Source organism: Barbus barbus (genome assembly GCF_936440315.1).
Source record: "Barbus barbus genome assembly, chromosome: 37".
Lineage (NCBI taxonomy): Eukaryota > Metazoa > Chordata > Actinopteri > Cypriniformes > Cyprinidae > Barbus > Barbus barbus.
Window position 1 is genome coordinate 24,735,079 of NC_136715.1, and position 24,587 is coordinate 24,759,665.

General features: G+C 35.6%; 2 protein-coding genes across 11 annotated transcripts in view; both read right to left on the bottom strand.

The window, feature by feature from the left end:
* Positions 1 to 5,716: 5,716 nt before the first annotated feature.
* On the bottom strand, positions 5,717 to 13,130 carry LOC306856808 (tumor necrosis factor receptor superfamily member 14-like). The gene is made up of 7 exons (XM_079396288.1): positions 12,850 to 13,130; positions 9,895 to 10,336; positions 7,902 to 8,027; positions 7,622 to 7,777; positions 7,378 to 7,438; positions 7,171 to 7,290; positions 5,717 to 6,471 (listed from the first exon to the last, which is right to left on the bottom strand). Exons 2-6 carry the CDS (start codon positions 10,022 to 10,024, stop codon positions 7,176 to 7,178), a joined length of 588 nt encoding a protein of 195 aa, XP_079252414.1. The 5' UTR covers positions 10,025 to 10,336; positions 12,850 to 13,130; the 3' UTR covers positions 5,717 to 6,471; positions 7,171 to 7,175.
* A 5,185-nt stretch (positions 13,131 to 18,315) lies between these two features.
* LOC306856487 (tumor necrosis factor receptor superfamily member 14-like) overlaps positions 18,316 to 24,587 on the bottom strand; it is a 43,598-nt gene continuing 37,326 nt past the window's right edge. For 2 of the 10 annotated variants that reach the window (XR_013783021.1, XR_013783022.1), the window contains 3 exons: positions 22,065 to 22,098; positions 21,497 to 21,828; positions 20,999 to 21,236 (listed from right to left, as the gene is read on the bottom strand). The gene's annotated coding sequence lies outside the window, so the exon portion shown is untranslated. Of the gene's footprint in view, positions 19,128 to 20,991; positions 21,873 to 22,008; positions 22,099 to 24,587 lie in introns of those variants that run through there. The other 8 variants (XM_079395804.1, XM_079395810.1, XM_079395808.1 and 5 more) reach the window with 7 other exon arrangements.

The window sequence follows — 24,587 nt, forward strand, 5'->3', positions numbered from 1 at the left end:
GGAGAATGATAAACTAGTGTATTTAAAATATAGGGCAGTCAATCAGACATTAATTCAGATGTTAAATTATTTGAGGTGAATTTAGTAAAACAGTGCCATAAACACAAACACGATCAGTTGTGAATACCAACTATCTCTTAAAAAGAACATTTAATTGTGTTACAATTTTATATTATAGACATGTCTTTACCCTGTTAACAAACTTTGAGAATAACAATCTAATACAGGATCCTGAGATGATAAAAAGTGATGTTTCTATCAAGCTGATCTCTATACAAGCAAGATCATCAATATTAGCAGTTCACTGTGTATGTAGTTAAAATATTTAATAGTGATTTAACGCATTAGAATCTTCCATTTTAATAACAATCAGCAAAACTATCGTTTGGTTAGTTATTGATATGCAGGTTTCAGAGAAAACCATCAACATAAATCAAACCCAGAGTACAAATAATATTCCTCCTCTGATCATTTGGAGCAGTTCAGACCTGATGGAGGATACAAGAGGACAGTTCACACATATTGTCTCCAAACACGTTGTTCCTGTAAGCAGACCTAACGAGTGTTCTCAGAAATTAACCTTCATTATATCATACAGTGCCTATGATATTAACAATGGCATTAATATAATCGTCACTCACCCAACCCCAGTATTAGCTACTATCACATTCATCTTACCTTCAAATTTAGCTTGCTCTCTTTCTGAAAGTGTTCTTTGTTACACTATCAGGGTATGTTCCTGAGGTTTTGTAAGTTGTAATTTATTTGTAAATGTCTGGATCCATGGGTCAATTAAACAATGAATCAAACAAACACAATTGCCAAGTACACCGTGATACAGCCTACAGCTGTCTGAGGATGAGTTTCTCCCCCTATACCCTGTTTATAGCCTTCCTGTTAAAGCAGACGCTTTTTAATCAGAATCAAAACCAGAATCACTTTAATTGCCTTTTTATGTGGCAGTGTTGTGTGTGTGTGTGTGTGTGTGTGTGTGTGTGTGTGTGTGTGTGTGTGTGTGTGTGTGTGTGTGTGTGCTGAAGACAACCCCAATAATGTGAGATCAAGTCAATCTGATTTATATGCAGTTTCAAAGCAACTTACAGACATTCATAATGTTTATGTTTAAAAATGTAGTAAGTTATACTTTACATAAGTAATATTGCATATTGAGCAGATTAGGGTTTCCATAATACTTTCAATGCTAGTAAATAACATCTTTAGTCCAAGATGTTTCACCAGCACAAGATTCATGTGTCTGACCGCATTAAGCAACACCTGCCAAAATCCTCCTCCCCAGATTACAGGCTTCTTACTGTAGGCTTGAGCATCTGGGATTTAAGATAATATTGATGTTATGTGTGTGTAGTCTGTAAGAGACCTGATGCACCTGCAGTCTTCAAACCCTCTTTTCCCCAGTCATTACATCTAATAAACAGGTTATGTTTTTGGCAGGTACAGTGTATGAATTTAGTATCAATTAATTATTAATTCATCCTTTAATCAGTAAACATTCTCTCTCTCACATAGAGAGAGAGAGAGAGAGACTGACACGAATATTACTGAACCCAAATGTAGGAGTTTAATTAAAAGTATCAGTAACACCCAAGGATTTTTAGCCACGTTTTTTTTATTTTTGGGGGGGGGGGGGGGTGGGGGGGGGGGTCCCTCTCTCTCTCTCTCTCTCTCTCTCTCTCTCTCACCTTTTTGGACTCAGCTCTCTCAGGACCTATCATATTTGTTGGGTACTGAGATATGTTTGACTCCGCACCATTTTTTCATGAATGACTTTTGGGACTTCACCTTGTCCGTGCAACAAAGATCTTTACTGTTAGCTGCTCTCACAGCAGCAAAAGTGAACCGTTGGAGTCCTCCTCACACAAGGGACAGACGAACCTGGGGCCTGTAGCATGATGGTGGCTGAACAAACTCAGGGTTACAGGATTAGATTTGATTTGACAAAACCAAACCAGTCCAATCTGGCTTTGTTGGTACCATGAAGCTGATCATCAGCTTTCTCTGTCAACTCAGGCTTGATCCTGATGGAGCACGTGCTCATGAAAGTGTGACATCAGTAATGAGCAGCCAATCACATGCCTTGAAACTGTGATTCACTTCTCATGAGAGACTCAGTGCGATTCCCTACCAAAGATTAAAAGATTGAACAATATGAAGAATTTAAACACATTTACACAGCAAGATGAAACGATCGATCCATGAAAGAGGAAAACTTAAAGAAATCATTTTACTAAGTGCAAGTAAAAGTTGTAAAGTTAGTTTATAGAGTTGATAATATGTACAGGTATAAAAACACTTAAAAATCCAAGCTCATAAAGCTATTGATTCTAAAACTTATTATCTATATGTTTATATTAATTTAGAATAAAATATTAGTAATTACAATTAATCTAATTAAGGGTATAATAATTGTATAAATAATATAAAATAATGATAAAAATAATCATCTCTAAAAATCAGATACTTTTCTCTTTTAAAATGTTTTACTATGTAGCGTCCTTTAATTTGGAGTTAGAGAAATGGCAGGAGTGGGTTTATTGTGTCAGAGATGCGCCACTTTGCTTGAAGCTGATTGGTCACATTTCAGTTTGAGATCTCTAAACCAGAACATAGCCTGCCCCGGAGCAGGTTAGCTGTGGAGCGTAAGTTACTATGGCGATGAACACTGCTAAAAGCCAAACCACTTTCATGGCTCCTAAAACCCAGAGTTGGCGCAAACTAAGCTGAAACTTACCTGGCTAGCCAGCTAAACCGGCTTCATGGTACAGGCCCCTGGACGGTGTATTCGTCTGACATCATCTCGATTAACTCTCTACTTCTCGAATACATGGATGTAACGGGAAAACTGTAAATTCACGGCATTCAGCTTTTAATGTTGAGTCTGTTTTTCTAAAATCTTTGTAAAAATTATTTTATTGTTATTTGTTTATCTATTAATATTAATTAATATATTTTTATTATTATTATTATTTTATTTTGTTGTTGTTTTTGTTTTGTTAAGTCTACCAGGGGGTGGGATGGGTTCTAAATTGGTACAGCTGCTTTTTGTACAACTGTTCCACAGAATATAATTCAATAAACAGTTGTTAATAACAAAATAATAATAAAAAAAAATGATCAGTAACATAAAATCCAAAGTACAAAACAAAACAAGTCAAAAACAATCACATAACAATAAAGAATACTAGCAAAATACTAAAAATGAAATCTATTTTCCAAATTGTTTTCACACTTATGGCCAAATCGATATGCAAATAGCTTTGACACAATCTGTATTGCTAAAAGCGCTATATAAATAAAGGTGACGGGACAATTAAAAAGGTGATCGTTAAACAGTTTGATCCTGTCGTGGTGTCGATTGGGCAGAAACTACCGTCTCTGAACAGTAAATAAAAACACTGCTGTATCTAGTGAACTGAGGTCGTGCACGCGAGGGGTACTTGGATTCCAGCATAACATCTGTTAGGAAAAAAAACTAAATCTCACAAATGTCCTTCTCATATCTTACAAAAACCCTACCATCTTTGTCCTTGTTTTTAAACGGCCATTTTGGATGTTTTTACCTTCAGCTTCAGTAAGTAATGCTGGGTAAAAACTAAAAGATTTTTAAAATCTTATAAGATCTTCAAAATGTGAGCGACCACAAACACGAGGATAAAAAATCCTAGATTTAACCGCTTTGCTCCTATAGTGTGTGGTGTCCTTGGGAACCCCAACATGTTGAATATTTACGATTCGCGATCGGGCGCCTCCGACGTTCTTCCGAGCAGATTCAGTCACTCTTAACACACCACACACCACAGGAAAATCTGATAAAATAATCTTTAGATCCACCAAGATAATCGGGACATTGCCTAGGAGTGTCGGAAGGGGAGAAATCGGCCCAAAATCAGCCCGATTATTTTGTGGTGTGTACCCAGCATTACGCCCAAAGTCTTAAAACAAGTCATGTCAGTCGGCGGCCATCTTTGAAAGGCCTTTCGGGCATGCAAGTTGTTCTATTTGTATATGAAGGATTAAAACCTGTAATCCATAGCCATATCACCCATGAATAATTCATAATTAACAGATTTATAATTACCTTGATGTTGACAGATATGTAAAGTCTTCTGCTGGTGTCCGTCCTGGCTCAGCCGAGTTCAGACCACTTGGAGCTCGAAACAAGGTTTTATTCAGGTTCTGATAACTGGCCACAGACAACACCGCTGCTTTTCCCTATTGAGACGTTAAGGTTTCTTTGACTTTTCTAAAGTGTGTGCTTAATATAACAGAAAACATTAGCTTTCCTGCTGTGTTGGTTTTCCAAATAAACGCCATAGCTGTCATGAGTCCGGGCCCTGCAGTTCTTCCTTTGAACACCAGAGGTCACCATCTCCTTTCCTCCCGGACTCTATTCCCCTAACTCCACACACCTGTCACATATCACACACACCTGTCACATATCACACACACCTGTCACATATCACACACAGCTGTCACATATCACACACACCTGTCACGTATCACACACAGCTGTCACATATCACACACACCTGTCACATATCACACACAGCTGTCACATATCACACACACCTGTCACATATCACACACAGCTGTCACATATCACACACACCTGTCACATATCACACACACCTGTCACATATCACACACAGCTGTCACATATCACACACACCTGTCACATATCACACCAACTTGTCACATATCACACACACCTGTCACATATCACACACAGCTGTCACATATCACACACACCTGTCACATATCACACACAGCTGTCACATATCACACACACCTGTCACATATCACACACAGCTGTCACATATCACACACACCTGTCACATATCACACACACCTGTCACATATCACACACACCTGTCACATATTACACTCCCAGCTGTTCCCCATTGTCATGGACTATTGATACACCACACTCCCGCTGCTCTGTCCGGTTGTATTAATTGTATTTGTCGTAGTTACCGTTGAACTCTGGGGATACATGCACTGTGTTGCCGTTTGATGTATCCCGTTTCTGAACCTGTTTTGTTTTGCATTGTTGGCCTTTTTTGTTTATTAAAATAGATCTTTACCCTGCATTTGGACCCAGGCCCTGTTTGTTTCCACGGCGCTCTCTCAGTGTCCCGTGACAATAGCAATGTGTCTTGAATATGTCTTGCATTATAAGTCCGATGCCTCTTTCTTTTCTGAATTATTGCTTGAGGAGACGCATTTGTCTTTTCAGTTCCCTTAATTATATCATCTCTAGTGCTATTTTTAAATGTTTAGTCAAGCAACAATATGTTAATTATTTAATGTATGTCTAAAATCAGGGATTAAAAATTAATTGTTTCTAAGTAAAAACAGTAGGCTACTTATTATTATATATAATATATAATAGGGCTAATTATTATATATAATTGATATATAATCATTTAATTTCGTCATATGGATTTTTAATGATTTTTGTAATGAAAACTTTGTTTTGAAGAATAGAAGAAATAGGCTATTTGTTGTTCCTATATATTGGTTATGAAGAAAAGTCGTTAGCCTGGCATATTTGTTATTAAGTTGATTTAAAAAATCATCATTACAAAATATAAGAAGTTCAAAGTTAAGAACAAACTTTTATTGGACTGCAGATCGAAATAAAATAATTCTTGATATTCTTTAAAATTAGAGAAATCACTGACATAATTTAGGCTACTTTCATGACTGCAAAAAAAACCCATTTAATTTGCAGTGTTAACTTGTGAATTAAAAGAAAGACAAGAAATAAATCACAACAAGAACAATCAATTTTTCTTCTTGTAATCAATAACAAAATGAATGCTGACTGATGTTTGACAGTGAACACATCTCCACTGCATACGATCGCAGGTATCAGTCGCAAATATTAAACATGTTTAAAAAATCTTTGTGAAAACAACTGGCATCGACTGGTTCTTCAATTCTAAGATTATAATCTTTAGACACCACACACTATGAGATTTTTCTGCCGACTGCAAACAGCGATCAGCTGCCAGTAATAAATTCCATTCATCCGTGTAGTGTGTTCTCGGCTTTACGCTTCGGTTTAAGTTCCGTTCTACACACGTTGCAAAATGCATCTCCTGGTTTAACCGTTCTTTTACAAAGTAAGCAAAGTAACCATATTGCAATTAAAACCATAAAGCAATCAACATCTGTGATCTCAAAATATAAGGCACACTCTTGGTATAGCTCTTGACATTTATATTTCTATGACAGAAGTTTGAAGTTCCTAAATCATTTGTCAACATTTGTAAATTTAGCCGAAAATCATGCAATTCAATTATTTCTCTCATTAACTTCATTATTCTCTTATTCACTGATTCTTGTTTCTTCATTAACTTCAGAATTGTCCTCATTTTGAGAATATCTTTCGGTCTTCCAGCTCTCTCTTGGGCCCGTTTGCGACATCCCTTCTTCTCCTGCTTCTTCCTGAAAGTTGTGTTTGGTGGTCAGTTTGTGTGTAAATGTATATTTCTGACTAACCTTTCGCACTTTTGATGTTATTTCTAGCGAGAAATCAGTATTATAGTATTTAAATATTCGTCATCACCAAAACGAGTCACCAGTGTTGGGGAAAGTTACTTTTAAAAGTAATGCATTACAATATTGTGTTACTCCGTAAAAAAGTAATTAAATATGTTACTTAGTTACTTTTTATGGAAGATAATGTGTTATGTTACTTTTACCTGGGCTGGGCTTGTTTGTTTTTAATTCTAATATAAAAAAGTTCTATTTTTGGTAAATGTAAAAGCCCTTTCACACCAAAAGTGAACTACGCCTCAGACTGAAGGAAATTCACCGTCTGTACAGTAGAACACAGAAGAAGAACGTTCAACACACTTAAGTGTGGAGAAATCTAGAATATGTATATTGATCATTCATATTTGTATAAAAATATTATTTTGGTAATGTCTGTTCAATAATTATTAATTGTTTTATTAGTATGGTTGAATTGGATCATCGAAGGTCAGCAGCAAATTTCTCATCCCCCTGCGCTGTACTTTAACTGTTTGACTGCAAATATTCACTTACTGCTACTTCCTCAGTTGCTTGTTGTGGTCTGTACCAGACACCTACAATATAAAGTATTAGCACTGCTAATGTTAATAATAGTAATTTGGTTCTTACCTTCGTTAGAGCCACATGCTTAACATTTTCTGTATACATGCTAATAATGTCACTTTCTCACAGTCAGCATCAGAGGATGTTGTTCCAGCTTTTACTTCTGTAAGTCCCATAGCCTCACATCTAAAGATTAATTTAGTAATATTAGTATGTCCAGTCTTATCAGAATAATTCATAATTGGCATTTGTAAATCTGTGGACACTTCTTACTTTGAATGTGGCAGGCAGGCCATTAGAGAGTCAGCACATACGGTATCACTAAATCCTGTTCCTGTGAAAGTAATTAGACTGAATGAGATATAAAATGGCAGTAAAGCTGCTACTAGTGTTGTAATAACTGATGTAATCAAATAATTCTGATAACCTCAGTAATTGAAACAGAAAACTGCTGTAAATCAGAAGAAATCCACAGTTTAATGCTGAAATACATTTTGTCCCTGGTTTACAATTCTACCTTTCTGTTTAATATATTGTCCAGGTTTACATGCAGAGTGCTCCACTGCTAATGCACAGGAGCCTTTATTTAGTTTACTGCAATGGAATCCTTCCTGAGGCTCACAAATAGTATCTGCAGAGCTTGTGCAGGCCTTGAGCACTTTTAGTCGATGTGCTGTGAACACAAAAACAAAGCATTTATATTTATATTAAAAGAATAAATGCTTTAGACAGCACTTAATTATTAAAGATTTATATCTCTTTACCATGAATTAATGCTTTTATCACTGGACACATACCTGGATCACACACAGTGCAGGGAAAACATGATATAAGTCCATTGGGTTCATCTGTATATGTTGATGCAGGACAAGGAACACATGTTGTACTTGTATCTACAGTACAATGCCAAAAAACACAGTTTCCTGGAAAAAAAGGGTAAAATGTGTTTTTTCTTGAATAAAATGATTATATATCATACTAACATGGTCAAGGAAATTGTTTTGTGAAGTGCGGTGTTTTCCCTAGTTTTACAGCTTTTTTTTTGGTGTGTGTGTGTATGTGGGTGGGTGGGGGGTGTTAGGTGTTTGATGCGTCATATTTTCTGACTATTTTCTTTTCTGCTGGTGGGAGTGTGCTCACCTGTGTTGGGCCCTATGAAATCAGTTTTATTTCTTTTCCAAAATTTCGATTTATGTTTTTTCCAAATTCCATTTTTTTTTCAGTTTGCATTTTTCTGGACTCCTTTTTAATGGTTAAATTAAATTTTATTAATCAAAAAGCATGTCTACTTCATTAAAATCATGAAACTTATACAATTTCACATCAATTTATTAAAAGTTTTAAAATGCTTAGGGCCTTATGAAACGTTTTATTTGTGTTTTACTATGTTTTATTGTTCTCTTTTAGCATGTCTAATCATTTGAATGCATAAAAACAACTTAATTTATTCAAAGTATTCTGAAAATAGCCTTATGAAATGTTTTTTTGTTTTTTTAACTATGTTGTGTATTTAATTCTGGTTATCAAAAGAAGGCATAATACATTAATTTAATTTATCTTTTAATTATTGAAAATTAAACAAAATTGTATTTACTGTTATTAAAAGATGGAAGAAATGTTGTGTGATTATTCCTTGAAAAATAAAGTTTTAATAATTTTAGTAATAGTAGGCCAGCTAATAGTATTAGTAGTGTTATGAATATTCTAGTGAACAATAAAGCGAGCGTCGTGCACTTCAGTATGTGTGTAAACTAAACCGCGCTTCTGCACCATTCATTCACACAGACACACACAGAAATGAAGAATTCATATTTAAATAGCCTTTTTATGGCCTAATATGTATAAATACTAGTCCATATTTAAGTGTAATCAGCTACTTTTGAATAATTCATTAAAGTTTGACAAATTCAGTGACATTCCATGTTATACCTACATTCATAAAATTCCGGATTTATGACTGGATTCCGTGATTTCACAAAAAAAGGTTGAGGGGGAAATCTTTTGTTCAACATTCAGTAAAATGAATTAATCAGAGTAGGGGTTTAAGTAGGCAGCAAGATTCTGAGGAATGGAAGGTACTTAAGTGTTTTCACTGTAGATGGATGTGTAACAATGTGTACTTTAGTGTGTGTGTATTGTGTAATGTGTATTGCTGTGAATTAATGTTAGATAGTAAACGCTATGGGATGCGAGACAGTTTTTGGATGAAATTCCAACAATAAAGTGAATTGAATTGAATTGAAATGTGATTTTTACCGAGGGGTAGAAGTGACCTCTTTGCTGCATCACATGAGTTATCAGCTGATTTGATAATGCTAGTCATGTGCCAGAAACATTTAATCTATGACATAACAATAACAGCTTTTTAACTAAACCAAATGTTTCAAACAATATGTAATACAAGTTTGAAAACAGTGTATTTGTGCTTCTAAAATTTTAAGTTTAACTCTTTAGGATCTAAATACCACTTATTATCTGTTATACTGATTAACATTACTTTTGGCCAGAATACACCACATGACTTTTAAAATGTTAACAGATTCTTAACAAACACCAGGCATCACATGCTTGTCGACTTTGTAAAAGGTCATAGCCTGAAGCTAAAAAGCTGAGTCTGTATTCATAATACTTTTTTGTAAAATCTGTCAACTCTGCCTGCCTAAAAGCTGCAAACTGGCTCTGATTTTCGGCATCTAGCACCAAAAACGTTGGACAAAAATCTGTCTAAAAGATGTGTAGTGTATTCCAGCCTTTATCATACAGAATCTGAAATAAAGATTTGTACTGTACCGGGGGCACACATGGGGCAACATTCTCCACCGATCTCATATTCAGCACGGGCACATCCACAGAAACATAGTCCCAAATTAGCAGCAATGATGATAGCAACAGTGGATATAATGGTCCTTAACAATAACATGCTAATAAAGTGCAAGTGAGGATGATTTCAATTTGAAAGAAAATAAAAACGATTCGCCCTCAGATTTCATGAATCTACTTTTTTTCACAACTTCACATTAAATAATGAATTCGATCCAGTTCTTGGCATTCCTGTCCACTGAGAGGGACTTTAGGTCTGTGTTTTTATATGATGCATATAAGGGCTGTTTCAGATCCTGATGATGTTTGATGGAGGCTTTAGAAGATGCTTTGGCAGAGACTCCAACAAACACTTCTTCCTCTTCACACTCGGCTTGACTCCTCTTGAGTAAACAGAGTAATCAGGTTTATTCTGTGAAGAGTTGAAGTAAAAAGGTTAGAGCTAATGTTCTATATTAATGTGCTATTATGAATATCTGCTTTAAAAGTGTCAAAGGCTTATTAAAATGTCAAAAGATTAATAGCAGTGTTAGATAAACAAAAGTAAACATGCTATCCATCATTTTCTTCAACGCAGAAGTAAGCCTATGGGCAAGACCTCCGGTTCATTAGCCGCTTTTTAACGCGCAATAAACGGTAAAACTGTTTGCACTAAACCAGTGTGTGATCATAATTAAGATAATACATTCAAATAATATGGTAAGACACACCAATTCTCAATATCAAACAGGAAACCAATGGTTTTGTACAGCTAAAAATAGCTGGACGTGGATGAGACCGGAAGCCAGACCCATAAAATGTACAAATGTCCACATCTGCTTTTACGGGAAGAAAAAGTTGTAGAAGTTTGAAAAGTAAAAACGTTAAGTTCAAAAATGTAAAAGTGAAATTAAAGTTAAATGTGCAGCACATAAATTTGTTCATCGGTCATGTTAGTCTAAAGACTAACTAAAGACTAAAGATGTTCTGTGCATGCTGTCATTTTCAGTTTTGAACAGCAAACATGTTAAAACGGATCCAGTCAAGCTTACATCAGTTAAAGTAGGCCTGAACGTTATACTACGAAACGCTTGTCAGGTTTATGGTGAAAAGGTTTAGAGAAGCAGTGAAATTATTTTAACTTGCATTTTGTCGATTTGAAAAGGCCTAACAAACTGAAACCAAACTCCTGTTCTCCAGTCTTCTGCTTTAACCTTTTCCCGTTTTGAGAGAGATATCAAAAATAGTTTTTACAAACAAAATAATTTTAGTGAGTCTGTTCAAACCTGTGTTTCTGAACTCGGTGACATAATGAAGTTAAACTAAACTAGTCTTGTTGTTGACTAGAGGAGCTAGCTGTTCAGCAAATGTTACTAATAAAATACTTATACAGAGAATAAATAAATCATTAACCCTTTAATGCACACGCTATGAAAACGCTATTTCTAAAATCCCCCTCAAATTATCCAAATTTCATCAGCAAGCTGTTCTCGCTTCACAGTTTCTCTCCTCACGCCTCTTTCATTTGGAATAATGGTCATATAACTGCTTCAAATAAATCTTTAGCCTATTTTTAACAAATTGGTTCAACAGAGATATTAATCATCTTATAAAAATGTTTGACAATTCTGTGAATCTTTTGACTTACAAACAATTCATGTCAGTTTTCCTGTACAGTTTAGGGAAAATTAATTCAGTTATTAAAGCTATTCCTGTAACACTTCATCAACTTGTCAAAAGTCATATTTGTTATAATTCTGTATTTGTGACAAACCCAAAATTAACTGAGAAAAAAAATGCAATAACAAACATATTTGTAATATTTTCCAAAAACAAAATAAAATATCTCCAAGAGGGATTTTTATTTTTATTGGATCTCTATAATTGAGAATATTGACTGGAGAAGAGCTTGGTTAATTCCTTTTAAATACTGTATTAATAATAAAATAAAAGAAATACACTTCAAAACTCTGCATAACATTTACCCTATAGCTTCTATAGCTTCTAAAGAGATTCTCTGATATTAATGATATATGCTGTTTTTGTAGTAATTCTTTTCTGACCGTAAAGTCGTGAACAAGTTTTGAATTGATTTGGCAAATTTTATATTTAATTTAATGAATATTAATTATTGCTTTACTTTAAAGGATGTTATCTTGTATTATGAAAACAAAAGCAATAAGGATCTAGAATTTATTGTTAACCTTTTTATTTTATTAGCAAATTTTCACATACATAAACAAACATTCTTAATTCATCTCCTATGTAAAATTAGTTTTGTTCTGTCTTTTGACTTTCATCAATAAGACTGTTAAAAAACAAAAAGTCTGTGAAATGTTTAAAATACTGGGATACACTCTTCAATCCCCCTGGTACTTTGTAATATCCTTATTCGTTAAAACTGAATGTGAGCTATGCCTTTTTATTTATTTATTTATTCTCTTACTTGTTTATATTTTGTTGTTATTAATCGAATGTTTCCTTTTTCTGCAAAAAAAAAAAAAAATTTTAGAGTATTTTCCAGTTGTAGTACAATTTGTAATTCAATTAATTGTAGAATAACCAACGAATAGTTTCCCGCATTTTATATTGTTGTTGGACAAAATTTTTTTTGCTTTGCCCCGAAATGCAACATGTCTTCGGAGGGAAGATGCTGTTTTATCGGTTATATCGGTTTTATCGGTTACTGATGCGGAGACTCTGGGTTCGGGCCATAAGTATATAAACTCATATTTCGATTATTACATGTAAACACCACATTTACCAGCTTTATTTGATGAAAGTGAAACTTTAATGATGCATAGCCTAGTGCTTAAAGTCACGTTCAAATGAAATGTTTACGGTCACATGAAGCTGTTAGAAAGCATATAGATTGAGGATTTCCTAGAAGCAAGGATAAATTTAAATTTTGTGTAAGCGCTGTATTTCCTTCAAGAAAACACTTACCCCGTTTTATTGTAGGTTCTTCCCTGATCTTCGACGCGTCTTTCCCTAACAATCTCGGGCGAGCCCCCAAATTGTTAGAATAAAACAATAAAACCGAGATCAGAAATCAGGTTGGGTTGTGCAGAGGAGAAAGCCTCAGGTACCCGGGAGTCTGAAGAAAACCAAGACACAAATGTCCCGTTCTATCAGAGCTCAACTTCATTAGACACACACAGAATATAGCCTATGTAGAAAAGCAGAAGTGACATTAATGGACAACATGAGATCACGCTATGTGCAGACATCCGAATATGGAAGTCTGTCTGTTTGGTGACAGGCCATGTTCCTTATACAGCAAACAAAGCAAATCAACAAACATCAGCCTTTTCCATCCAAAGGGCACAGAGTGTTCTCTTAGAATCTCACACCACCCAAACAAAATGAGAGCTGATGTGGTACTTTGTTCACTAAAATAAATGTAATCTTACCATATCCCAAAACTCGCGCACTCTGCTGTTATTAGATTAAATGCACTAGAATGTGGAGACACGTTTTTAATTGAAATATTCATATTAATCAAGGATTTATTGACTTTTAATGCACCTTATTTCGAAATGTACAGAAATGCGTGCTTTCATGTGTCCTGCAGTTATGATTATTTCATTTATTCACGATACTATTTATTACTAATGTCTCATTTCAATTTTAGTTTGGCTCTAGTTTTGTATTTATTCCAGTTTATATGAAACGGTTCATGTAGCGTGGATTAAAATTAATATACAGTGTAAATCCTTTTCACTGAACATGTTAAACATACGTTTGAGAAAGTTGGGTGGTGCTGTAGTTCGTTTAGAGCCTAAGTTTAGCTTTTCAGTTCTGGCACCTTTATTCAGGCTTCAAAATTCGTCAAAGTTATATTTTGTGAAGATTATCTTGATGGACAAAATGTGTAAGTTTCATGAACTATGATTGAACAGAGAACTTATTTTTGGAGATAATCCAAAAGTCTATGGAAAAATCCTATTGGCTTTTTGTCGAGGTTGTCTGATAATGTTTCCTGAATATTAAAAGTCAGTTTTAGGTTTCTGAGTGCATTTTTGTCACTGAAATATACAACAGCCCAAACATAAAGGACCTTGGGTAATTATAAAAAAGTCATCATAAATATTGTAATACAGCTATAGTACCATTTTACTAGCATTGCCTTTACAGCAATGATCAATACCAGCAATACAAATATCAAGATAACTCTCTGATAACAGTAATGACCATATTTACCTACAACTTAAGTGTTTCGTAAGCATTGTTTTATAGAATATATCATATGTAAAAGCACTCTGTTGTAAAAAGTACAACAGACATATATATATATATATATATATATATATATATATAGAACTCAATATATACATTGCAAGTGTGACTTAATGGCCCAAAGGTGTTCAAGAGTTTTTAGGGCTACTGTATTTAAGGAGAATGATAAACTAGTGTATTTAAAATATAGGGCAGTCAATCAGACATTAATGCAGGAGTGTTATATACATAGTGAAGTAGCATCGACATTATTTGAAAAATTTAATTAAATTATTTGAGGTGAATTTAGTAAAACAGTGCCATAAACACAAACACGATCAGTTGTGAATACCAACAATCTCTTAAAAAGAACATTTAAATTGTTACCATTTTATATTATAGACATGTCTTTACCCTGTTAACAAACTTTGAGAATAACAATCTAATACAGGATCCTGAGATGATAAAAAGTGATGTTTCTATCAAGCTGATCTCTATACAAGCAAGATCATCAATATTAGCAGTTCACTGTGCACTTCATTTCCAGCAATATCGTCGACCTGATTGCAAAGACACTATTTAAACTGAACTGAGCTGGATGATGACATCACTCAATTCAATAATGAGATGCCTTTAACTGAAAATCTTTTTTTTTAATCTTTACATTTTACATTATTGACACTATTTTCCTTTTTTGATATTGTGCAGTTGCTTTGACACAATTTACATTGTTAAAAGTGCTATATAAATAAAGGTGACTTGACATGCAGTTAAAAATAAATATTTAATAGTGATTTAACTCATTAGAATCTTCCATTTTAATAACAATCAGCAAAACTATCGTTTGGTTAGTTATTTGATATGCAGGTTTCAGAGAAAACCATCAACATAAATCAAGCCACATTAATAAATATTAAATTCAGATGCATCCTGCGTGTATGCTCACTTTAACACATTGGCCACAGGTATAAGAATCATGTAAAATAATGATGATAAAGCCACTGAAATGAGACCATATCTTTCCTGTCTTTCCGGTGTGCATGACATCTTTAACAGAGCTGCCAATTTCTATCTGTATTTCATTCCTAGCTGTGCAACTGAGAGAAAAACACATTAATAACAGATAAAAATGCAAATACTGCAGGGAGTACAAATAATATTTCACCTACTCTGATCATTTGGAGCAGTTCAGACCTGATGGAGAATACAAGAGGACAGTTCACACATATTGTCTCCAAACACTTTGTTCCTGTAAGCAGACCTAACGAGTGTTCTCAGAAATTAACCTTCATTGATCTCTTTAATCACTGAATCATGATTTTAAAAACCCTGAAGTATTCAGAACAAATACCTGATCTTTTTGTGTCTTGTCCTGGTTCACAAACACTGTTTCTGAGCATGAAGGCATTGTGAAATGGAATAATCAATGCAGTAATATCCATCAAGCACATCACAGATTGTGTCTTTTATTGTAGTGCATTTACTCTGAATGTAAAGGCCTTGACATAAAAGAGCACATACAGCAACATTTTCATACATGCAAATAAATAAATAAATACATAAGATGAAAACACAAACATACTTTCAACACAGTTTCTGCATGTGAAGGACATGTATGTGGTTTGGTTCACTCATGAATGTTTGTGGAGGGCAGGGTTTGCATGGTGCTTAAATCCCCACTACAGTCACTGCGCACCACTGATAACCTCGGGGTGAGAAGACAGCAGACCAGACATGCAACCACGGTAAGGTTAACAGAGAAGCAATTTCAGAGTGCGTTTCTCTGAGATGCTGTGGTTGGTGGTAAATGTAAATTATAGCTTAAGTCACGGCATTCTGTGGGTGTTTTTACAGTAGATGAAACATGCAGGGCATGGGTGGACACAGCTGTGAAGATACTGAGGGGTTAGGAGGCAATCAGCGCTTCTGCTCCACAAACTACTTTTGCTTTCATTTCCTTTGGAGTTCCTTTGTATCGTTTGTTGAACAATTCACCATCTTTGAGGGGGAGAAAAAAAATAATTGACTAATTTTGAAAATTATACCTCAAAGTAACATTTCATGGTCAGGTGATTCTTGGGATTCAGTGCCTTTTGTGTCCCCAATAAAACACATTGAAGTTGATTTTTTTTTTTTCAAGAATAATAATTTGAGACATTTTAAAGCATTTTGAACCACCATATTTCATGATAATACAACACACACACACACACACACACACACACACATATATATATATATATATATATATATATATTTCAATTTTGAAAATTAAGTATTACATTTGCAGTGACCCTGTCATGACTACACAAAAATATTTTTTAAAAACAGGTTGATTTTCTACATTTTATGATGGCCAAAAGGGACCAAATAACAGGAATGACCCTGTCATGATAACTAGGATTTTAGAATTTAATATTTGTATAACTATTAATTTATTCTTTTTAAAAAAAATAACTTTATATGTTTCTGTTGGCTATGTGCTGCTACATAGTAGGCCTATTTATAATTGGTAATGAAATGTACAATCTCATAACTTGTAAATAGTGTCTGGGCACAATCCAGCTTGGACAGACAAGGACTGTTTTTTTTCTCTTCTTCTTTTTTCAGGGGGTGAGTGTGGATGAGCACAGTGCCTATAATATTAACAATGACAATAATATAATCGTTACTCACACTTTACACAACCCCAATATTACGATCACATTCATCTTACCTTCAAATTTAGCTTGCTCTCTTTCTGAAAGTGTTCTTTGTTACACTATCAGGGTATGTTCCTGAGGTTTTGTAAGTTGTAATTTATTTGTAAATGTCTGGATCCATGGGTCAATTAAACAATGAATCAAACAAACACAATTGCCAAGTACACCGTGATACAGCCTACAGCTGTCTGAGGATGAGTTTCTCCCCCTATACCCTGTTTATAGCCTTCCTGTTAAAGCAGACGCTTTTTAATCAGAATCAAAACCAGAATCACTTTAATTGCCTTTTTGTGTGTGTGTGTGTGTTTGTGTTTTTATATTCCGGTGGGGACTTAAACCTGAATACACACAGACTCATGGGGACTTGTGTCACGGTGGGGACCTAAATTGAGGTCCCCACGGGTAAACAAGCTTATAAATCACACAGAATGGAGTTTTTTTGAAAATCTAAAAATGCAAAAAGTCTCCTGTGAGGACTAGTTTAGGTGTAGAGCAATAGAATATACGGTCTGTACAGTAGAAAACCATTACGCCGATGAGAGTCCCCACAAGGATAGCGAAACAAGTCTGTGTCTGTCTGTCTGTCTCTCTGTGTGTGTGTGTGTGTGTGTCTGTGTCTGTGTGTGTGTGTGTGTGTGTGTCTGTGTGTGTGTCTGTGTGTGTGTGTGTGTGTGTGTCTGTCTGTGTGTGTGTGTGTCTGTGTGTGTGTGTCTTTTTGAATGGGGAAATATCATCTGAAAGCTCCTTTGGAGGCAGCATTCCAAGGCAGGAAGGCATCAAGGCACGTCTGAATCCAAATTCAGCTTCACTTCTTGTCTCCGGAAGTACCTTCTTCTGATCGAATTTTGAAGGCAGCACAGATGTACCCTTTGTTTCCTTTGATATCCCACAATCCTGTGTGTTCCATTCCGTGAGGGTTGAGCTAAAAAATAAAGATGGTGTCTGAAAGTTGTGTTTGGTGGTCAGTTTGTGTGTAAATGTATATTTCTGACTAACTTTTTGCACTTTTTGCAGCCATCAACTTTTCTAAAACTGTTCACTAAGCTTACGATTAAATTTCATATTTGAAATCACCAAAGAAATCTGACAACTGTGTCATAAACTTTGATTCTTTTGCTCAAATAGTATTATAAAAAAGCATATTTTTAGATCAGCCAGTGCGCATGCGCATGCCTCAGAATGCTGTCTGTTTCTATAGCAACTGGGACTTCTAAAGGCAGCTGCAGTGACACGCTGATTTTACTGATTAACGATTGGCTTTTTCATTCAGGAGGCGGGGCTTCCTGCGACTGAGCGGCCGTATTGAGCGTTGCATTTTTCCCCATTAGAACCTATATGAGTGTCACATCTTGGGTATTATATATATATATATATATATATATATATATATATATATATATATTCTATCCCAGCTCACAAGAGCAACATACGGTCATTTGAAGTTTGAACTTTCGTTCATTTTTATCCTTGAAACTATTGATAGATGAAAATTGAATAAGGAACAACATGATTTAATCTGCAAGTAAACAACACGAATAACTATCTATCTACAATTACAACAAACACAGTATGATAGTGTATTATAAAAGGCCTGTTGTCATGTTCTCTTGATTTGAGTTGATGCTGGAATTAGTCCATCCATGGTCACTGTTCAGAGAAAACGGCATTAGCGGGTTTACTTTGCAGAAAGAGGCTGGCGTCTGATTTATTTATTGCTTATTTTTTGAATTGCTCATAAACATGAGGTTATCATTGTCAATTTTATTGTTTATATTTAAAACAATATTAATAAAAGCAACACTTTCAACGTTCATATCATCCTTGAACTGTAATGTCAGCACCAGTGTTGGGGAAAGTTACTTTTAAAAGTAATGCATTACAATATTGTGTTACTCCGTAAAAAATGCCCACCACAGGCTGCAGCGAGACGCTCCTCAAAAACGTTCCGAAACGTGTACGAACCCGGAAGTAAGATTTTAGGCACAGAATTACTCCGTCATACGTCCAAATCGGTTTTTGAAAATGTGTCCATGTTTAGCATGAGAATCCAACTCTTTAATAACTCTGAATGCATGAAACAGCATTGCTCCTCCACATCCATTTGTACTTTCATCCAGTAGTCCAGTGTTTCTCTCTCCTGTTGCTGACGAACTTGCTCCACCGGCATGAACTCATATGGTTTCTTCTGTTGTTCTACATATGATTCCAGCATGCTCGCTACGTCAACCTTGGCTTTTCTCTTCCTGTTGACTGTTCTGGTCCGGCTGGTTTCTGCTTGGGTACAGTTGGTGCTGTCAGATTCACCTGAAATATTGATCAGTAAGACAAGTAAAATTAGAAAATAAAAATTTTATAAAATAATGCATGCTTTCAACTTCATTTCAACTGCATTATGCTGATTCCTCTATAATTCCACATGCAGCCTTTATAACACCATATAATCAAAAACAATTGAAGACAATTATTAACAGTACTTTCAATTCTGGGCTAACTGCACTACAAATCTACATAAAGTTAACAAGAAAAGGAATGGTAACCATTAACTTGACCAAGTCATTGTCCCTGTTGCATTATAAAGAATGTCAATGCTTCCATTTACAGTCAGTCAGCTATTCATATACAGATGAATCATTAGTTACATCTTTTTTTAAACCAACTCAATAAGCTGCTTGTTTATATAACATGTTTTCAACTACTAACCAAATGAAGAACAATATGCATTCATGATCAATATCCATTTGATCAACTGTATTGTGCTAATAAACAACAACAACATAGGTTTAAGCAGAATACTCATCGGTTTTGGCTCATTTGTAGTTCCGAACATGTTGGTGTAATTGAATGTGATTCGATTATGTTTTGAGGGTCACTTGTAGGCCTAGAACCAAGAATGTTGTCAATGGCATCTTACCAAAGAAACTTTTCCTTCTCTTCCGTTGAGCTTCCGGTCTTTCTGAGGGAGTAATTTATCTTCAGATATTGCTGTCTGAGTTTTTTCCCCTTCAAGCGGCATTGATCCGCCGCTCTTGTGAATCCCCCTCGTTTTCAGGTGCTCGCTGAAATTTCTGAAGATGTCAGCATTTTTATGTGCTTTCCAATTGTGTTTTTATGTTTTCATCAGCCCATACAAGGTTTCGATTTTGATATTTGTGTTATTTAACATTTAGTTATTGCTGGGTTTGCATCATATTCTGAGTTGCATTTGACTGTTTTTATTCATTTTGATGAATACGGGATCAGTTTTTTTCTTTTGTGAGCGAGATGAATTAAAGGCATGTTCACATTTATTCTAGATAGAACTACAGTAACATCTTACTCCTGATTTCTCTCAACATGCAGACAAGAGAGCGGTCTGTCAAAAAAATGGGGGGGTTACTGCATTACCCCCAACACTGGTCTGCACATACTTCTCTGTTTCACTGGGAAAAACCTTGTTGTGATTTTGTGGAAAGAAAAGCATTAATAATCCTAAATGTGGGATCACTGTGTGATCTGTATGAATCAATACAAAATTGGCCTGTGTGTAATATAATTTTTCTCCACAATGGTCTTTTGATTTAACAGCACTACTGTTATGTGACCACATGGACAGCAATGAGACAGTATAGTGATAGGTGCTAGAAACATTTGCACATTTTGATCACATAAGGTATTGATCTGATTAATGTATGCAAAGATATGGTTTATTTCAGTGAGTTTTATAATCTAGGTTTGATTTTAATGACAGTCATGTATGTATAATTGAAAAATAGAGAGTGATATATATATTCACAGTGGGGCAAATAAGTATTTTATACACTGCCGATTTTTCAAGTTGTCCCACTTACAAAGAATGGAGAGATTTTTCATCATTTTTCATTGTAATTTTCATCGTAGGTACACCTCAACTGTGAGGGACAGAATATATATATATATATATATATATATATATATATATATATATATATATATATATATATATATATATATATAATGCATGTGTTAATTTTATTTAATTTCTTTATTTTCTTAAATATGTGGGTAGATAGTATTTATAGAGTTGTAACTTTTTAGTTTTAGTTACTTTTTCTTATTTGTAAGTCGCTTTGGACAAAAGCGTCTGCTAAATGACAAAAGTAAAGTAAGTAAGTAAGTATATATAAAAAAAATCAAGAAAATCACATTGTATGATTTTTGAATAATTAATTTCCATTTTATTGCATGAAATAAGTATTTGATACAATAGAAAAACAGAACTTAATATTTGGTACAGAAACCTTTGTTTACAATTACAGAGGACAGACGTTTCCTGTAGTTCTTGACCAGGTTTGCACACACACTGCAGCAGGGATTTTGGCCCACTCCTCCATACAGGTCTACTCCAGATCTTTCAGGTTTTGGGGCTGTCGCTGGGCAACACGGAGTCTCAGCTCCCTCCATAGATTTTCAATTGAGTTCAGGTCTGGAGACTGGCTAGACCACTCCAGGACCTTGAAATGCTTCTTACGGAGTCACTCCTTAGTTGCCCTTGCTGTGTGTTTGGGGTCATTGTCATGCTGGAAGACCCAGCCACGACCCATCTTCAATGCTCTTACTGAAGGAAGGAGGTTGTTGCCCAAAATCTCATGATACATGCCCCATCCATCCTCCCCTCAATACGGTGCAGTCGTCCTGTCCCCTTTGCAGAAAAGCACCCCCAAAGCATAATGTTTCCATCCCCATGCCTCACGGTTGGGATGGTGTTCTTGGGATTGTACTCATCCTTCTTCTTCCTCCAAACACGGCGAGTGGAGTTTATACCAAAAAGTTATATTTTGGTCTCATCTGACCACATGACCTTCTCCCATGCCTCCTCTGGATCATCCAGATGGTCTTTGGCAAACTTCAGACGGGCCTGGACATGTGCTGGCTTGAGCAGGGGGACCTTGTGCACGCTGCAGGACTTTAATCCATGACGGTGTAGTGTGTTACTAATGGTAACCGTTGAGACTGTGGTCCCAGCTCTCTTCAGGTCATTGACCAGGTCCTCCCGTGTAGTTCTGTAGGCTAGTTTTCAAGTAAATTATGAGTCTTTTTTTTTTTTTTTTTTTAAGGAAAGTCAGTGCTGATAAATAAATGGATGTCGTTTGGTGATTGTGGGGCATAGATTCAGAAATGTCAGGACCTTTACTAGCAAGCACTTTTTCAAAGAAAGGACTACACACCTGATTTCATATGAGCAGCATTATATAAAGGTCCTACTGATCAGCTGTTGGCTCTTACCTGTTTTATGTTGGTCCAAACGTGTCTGCCACTTCTGTAAAAAATAGATAAAATAAAGCTTTATGTAACTTCAGTTTGAAAACAACATCAGTATTTTAGTAAGGTGGTTCCTATTATAATCCTATTTTAACTGTTTGACTGTGTTAATAACGCCTTCTCAGGTGTTATGTGAGAAAGTGGTGTTCTCGCGAGACAGGTGCGCGATTCAACATGGCGGCGCGTTGATGCTAGAAGTCAACAAATTTTCCTTTTTTTCTCTCTTTCTCCCCCTTTTACTTTACCTACCACAAATACAATACACTGGATTACAATTCGGACCTGGATCATCTGGAAGACTACATCGACGAATGCTACAATAGACTCTGCATCATGGGACGCTCTCAAAAAGCCACGCACATCGGGCTCCCCCACTTCATCCAACTCTCCTCCTTCACCCACATCCCCCGTGCTGTTACGAGGTAAGCGACATACTTACATCTATAGACAATAAACTATCCGGACTGGATGCCAGAGTAGCCTTAATAGAAGTATTGCACAAAGAATTCCAGCAACTCCGTCACAGCCTGGAATACAGTCAACAACAAATCGACACACTCGCACAAGAAAACAGCTCGTTCCAGAACTCAGTCAAAGCCCTCACAACGCAACTGTTACCACTCAGCTTGCATCAGTCACCTCCGAAAATAAAACGATGAAGGAAACAATTCAACAACAACAAGCACGCACCGGCATCCCTGAACCACCCACTGACGATCCAGAGAAAGCAGTCAAGGATTTTATGGTTAAACAGCTCAAACTCTCAACGGAAACTGTCAACAACATCACTTTTCACCGCGTTCATCGTCTAGGGAAAAAACTCAGTAATGTCGCCCGACCCCGCCCAATCATTGTCAAATTCGAACATTTTAAGCAAAAAGAACTGGTTCATCGACAGGGCAGGCAGTTAAAGGACACTCACTACGGACTTAACGACCAGTTTCCACAAGAACTCAACCACAGACGTAAACTGCTAATCCCATCCGCAAGCAAATGATAAAAGAAGGCAAAAGAGCAATACTCACAGTGGACAAATTGTACATTGATGGACAGCTATTCAAAGACAAGGACATTACCCCCTGGCTTTATTAGCACCCCTCCCTTAATAATATCATCTCCGCTATAATATATCACCCTTGACCCCCCCCAGCATCTATAACATATTGCACCTACGTCTCGCTGCACTATATAACCATGCACCCCAGTCACCTATGTTTTGCTTTTCAAACTCTGTGTTGTTTTTGGTTTTATTGCATATTTTGTTGTAAATGCCTGGGTTTGTTTAGTGTTACTATGTCTTACTGTTCTGTATTTGATGTTTGGCATTCATTCATACATACATATCAGTATAAATATTAGCTCAACATGCAACTCAAATTCATAACCTGGAACATCCATGGCGTTAGCTCTCAGATAAAAAAAAATTAAGTTTTCAACTATTTGGATAATCTACAGGCAGATATATGTTTACTACAAGAAACACACCTTCCAGACTCAAAACAAAATACCCTAAGATCAGCAAAATTCACTCACTCATTTTCAGCCACTTATAATTCAAAACAAAGAGGAGTATGTATCTTGATAAGCAAAAAAATCCAATTTGTTCATAATACAACTATTTCAGACCCCGAAGGACGCTTTATTATCATAAACATATCAAATAACAATAACCCGGTAACAATTGCCAACATTTAAGGCCCAAATTTAGACAACCCTTCCTTTTTTCACACTTTTTTTTCCTCTATTTCAAATTTCTCCAATTGCCCGGTAATTATAGGAGGCGATTTTAACACCATAATTGACCCATCACTTGACAGATCCACAAGAAATAAAGGACACTGGCAATCCACTGAGACAATTCAGTTCATGAGAGATTTTGGCCTTGGCGATGGTTGGAGGCTGCAGCATCCAATTGACAGGGAATACACATATTACTCACCGGTTCATCATAGCTACTCCTGCATCGACCTTTTCCTAACTAGTAACTCGATCATACCAAGTATCTCTGAATACAAGATCCACCCCATCAGCATCAGTGACCACGCTCCAGTAACACTCATATGGACTCCAACTAATTTACGTAAACACACCAACAGATGGCGCTTTAACATATCTCTCCTTAAAGATCCAGAGTTTGACAGTTATCTTAAAAGAGAGTGGTCATCCTTCCTAGAAATAAATGACTCCCCAAATTTGTCGGCCTCATTGCTTTGGGAAACAAGTAAAGCAGTACTACGAGGTAAAATCATATCATTCTCCGTCCATAAAAAGAAAATAGAAAAACAAGAAGAAAACAAACTAGAAGAAAAAAATTAAAAAACTTGAAATATTACATGCAAATAACCCAACAGATGTAATTTATAATGAACTAAGAAAACACAAATTCCTGCTAAACGAAATCATCAATAAAATAACTCAATTTCTAATTCATAGACTCTGTCAGGAAAACTACCACCACAGCAACAAATCCAGTAAATATTTAGCCAA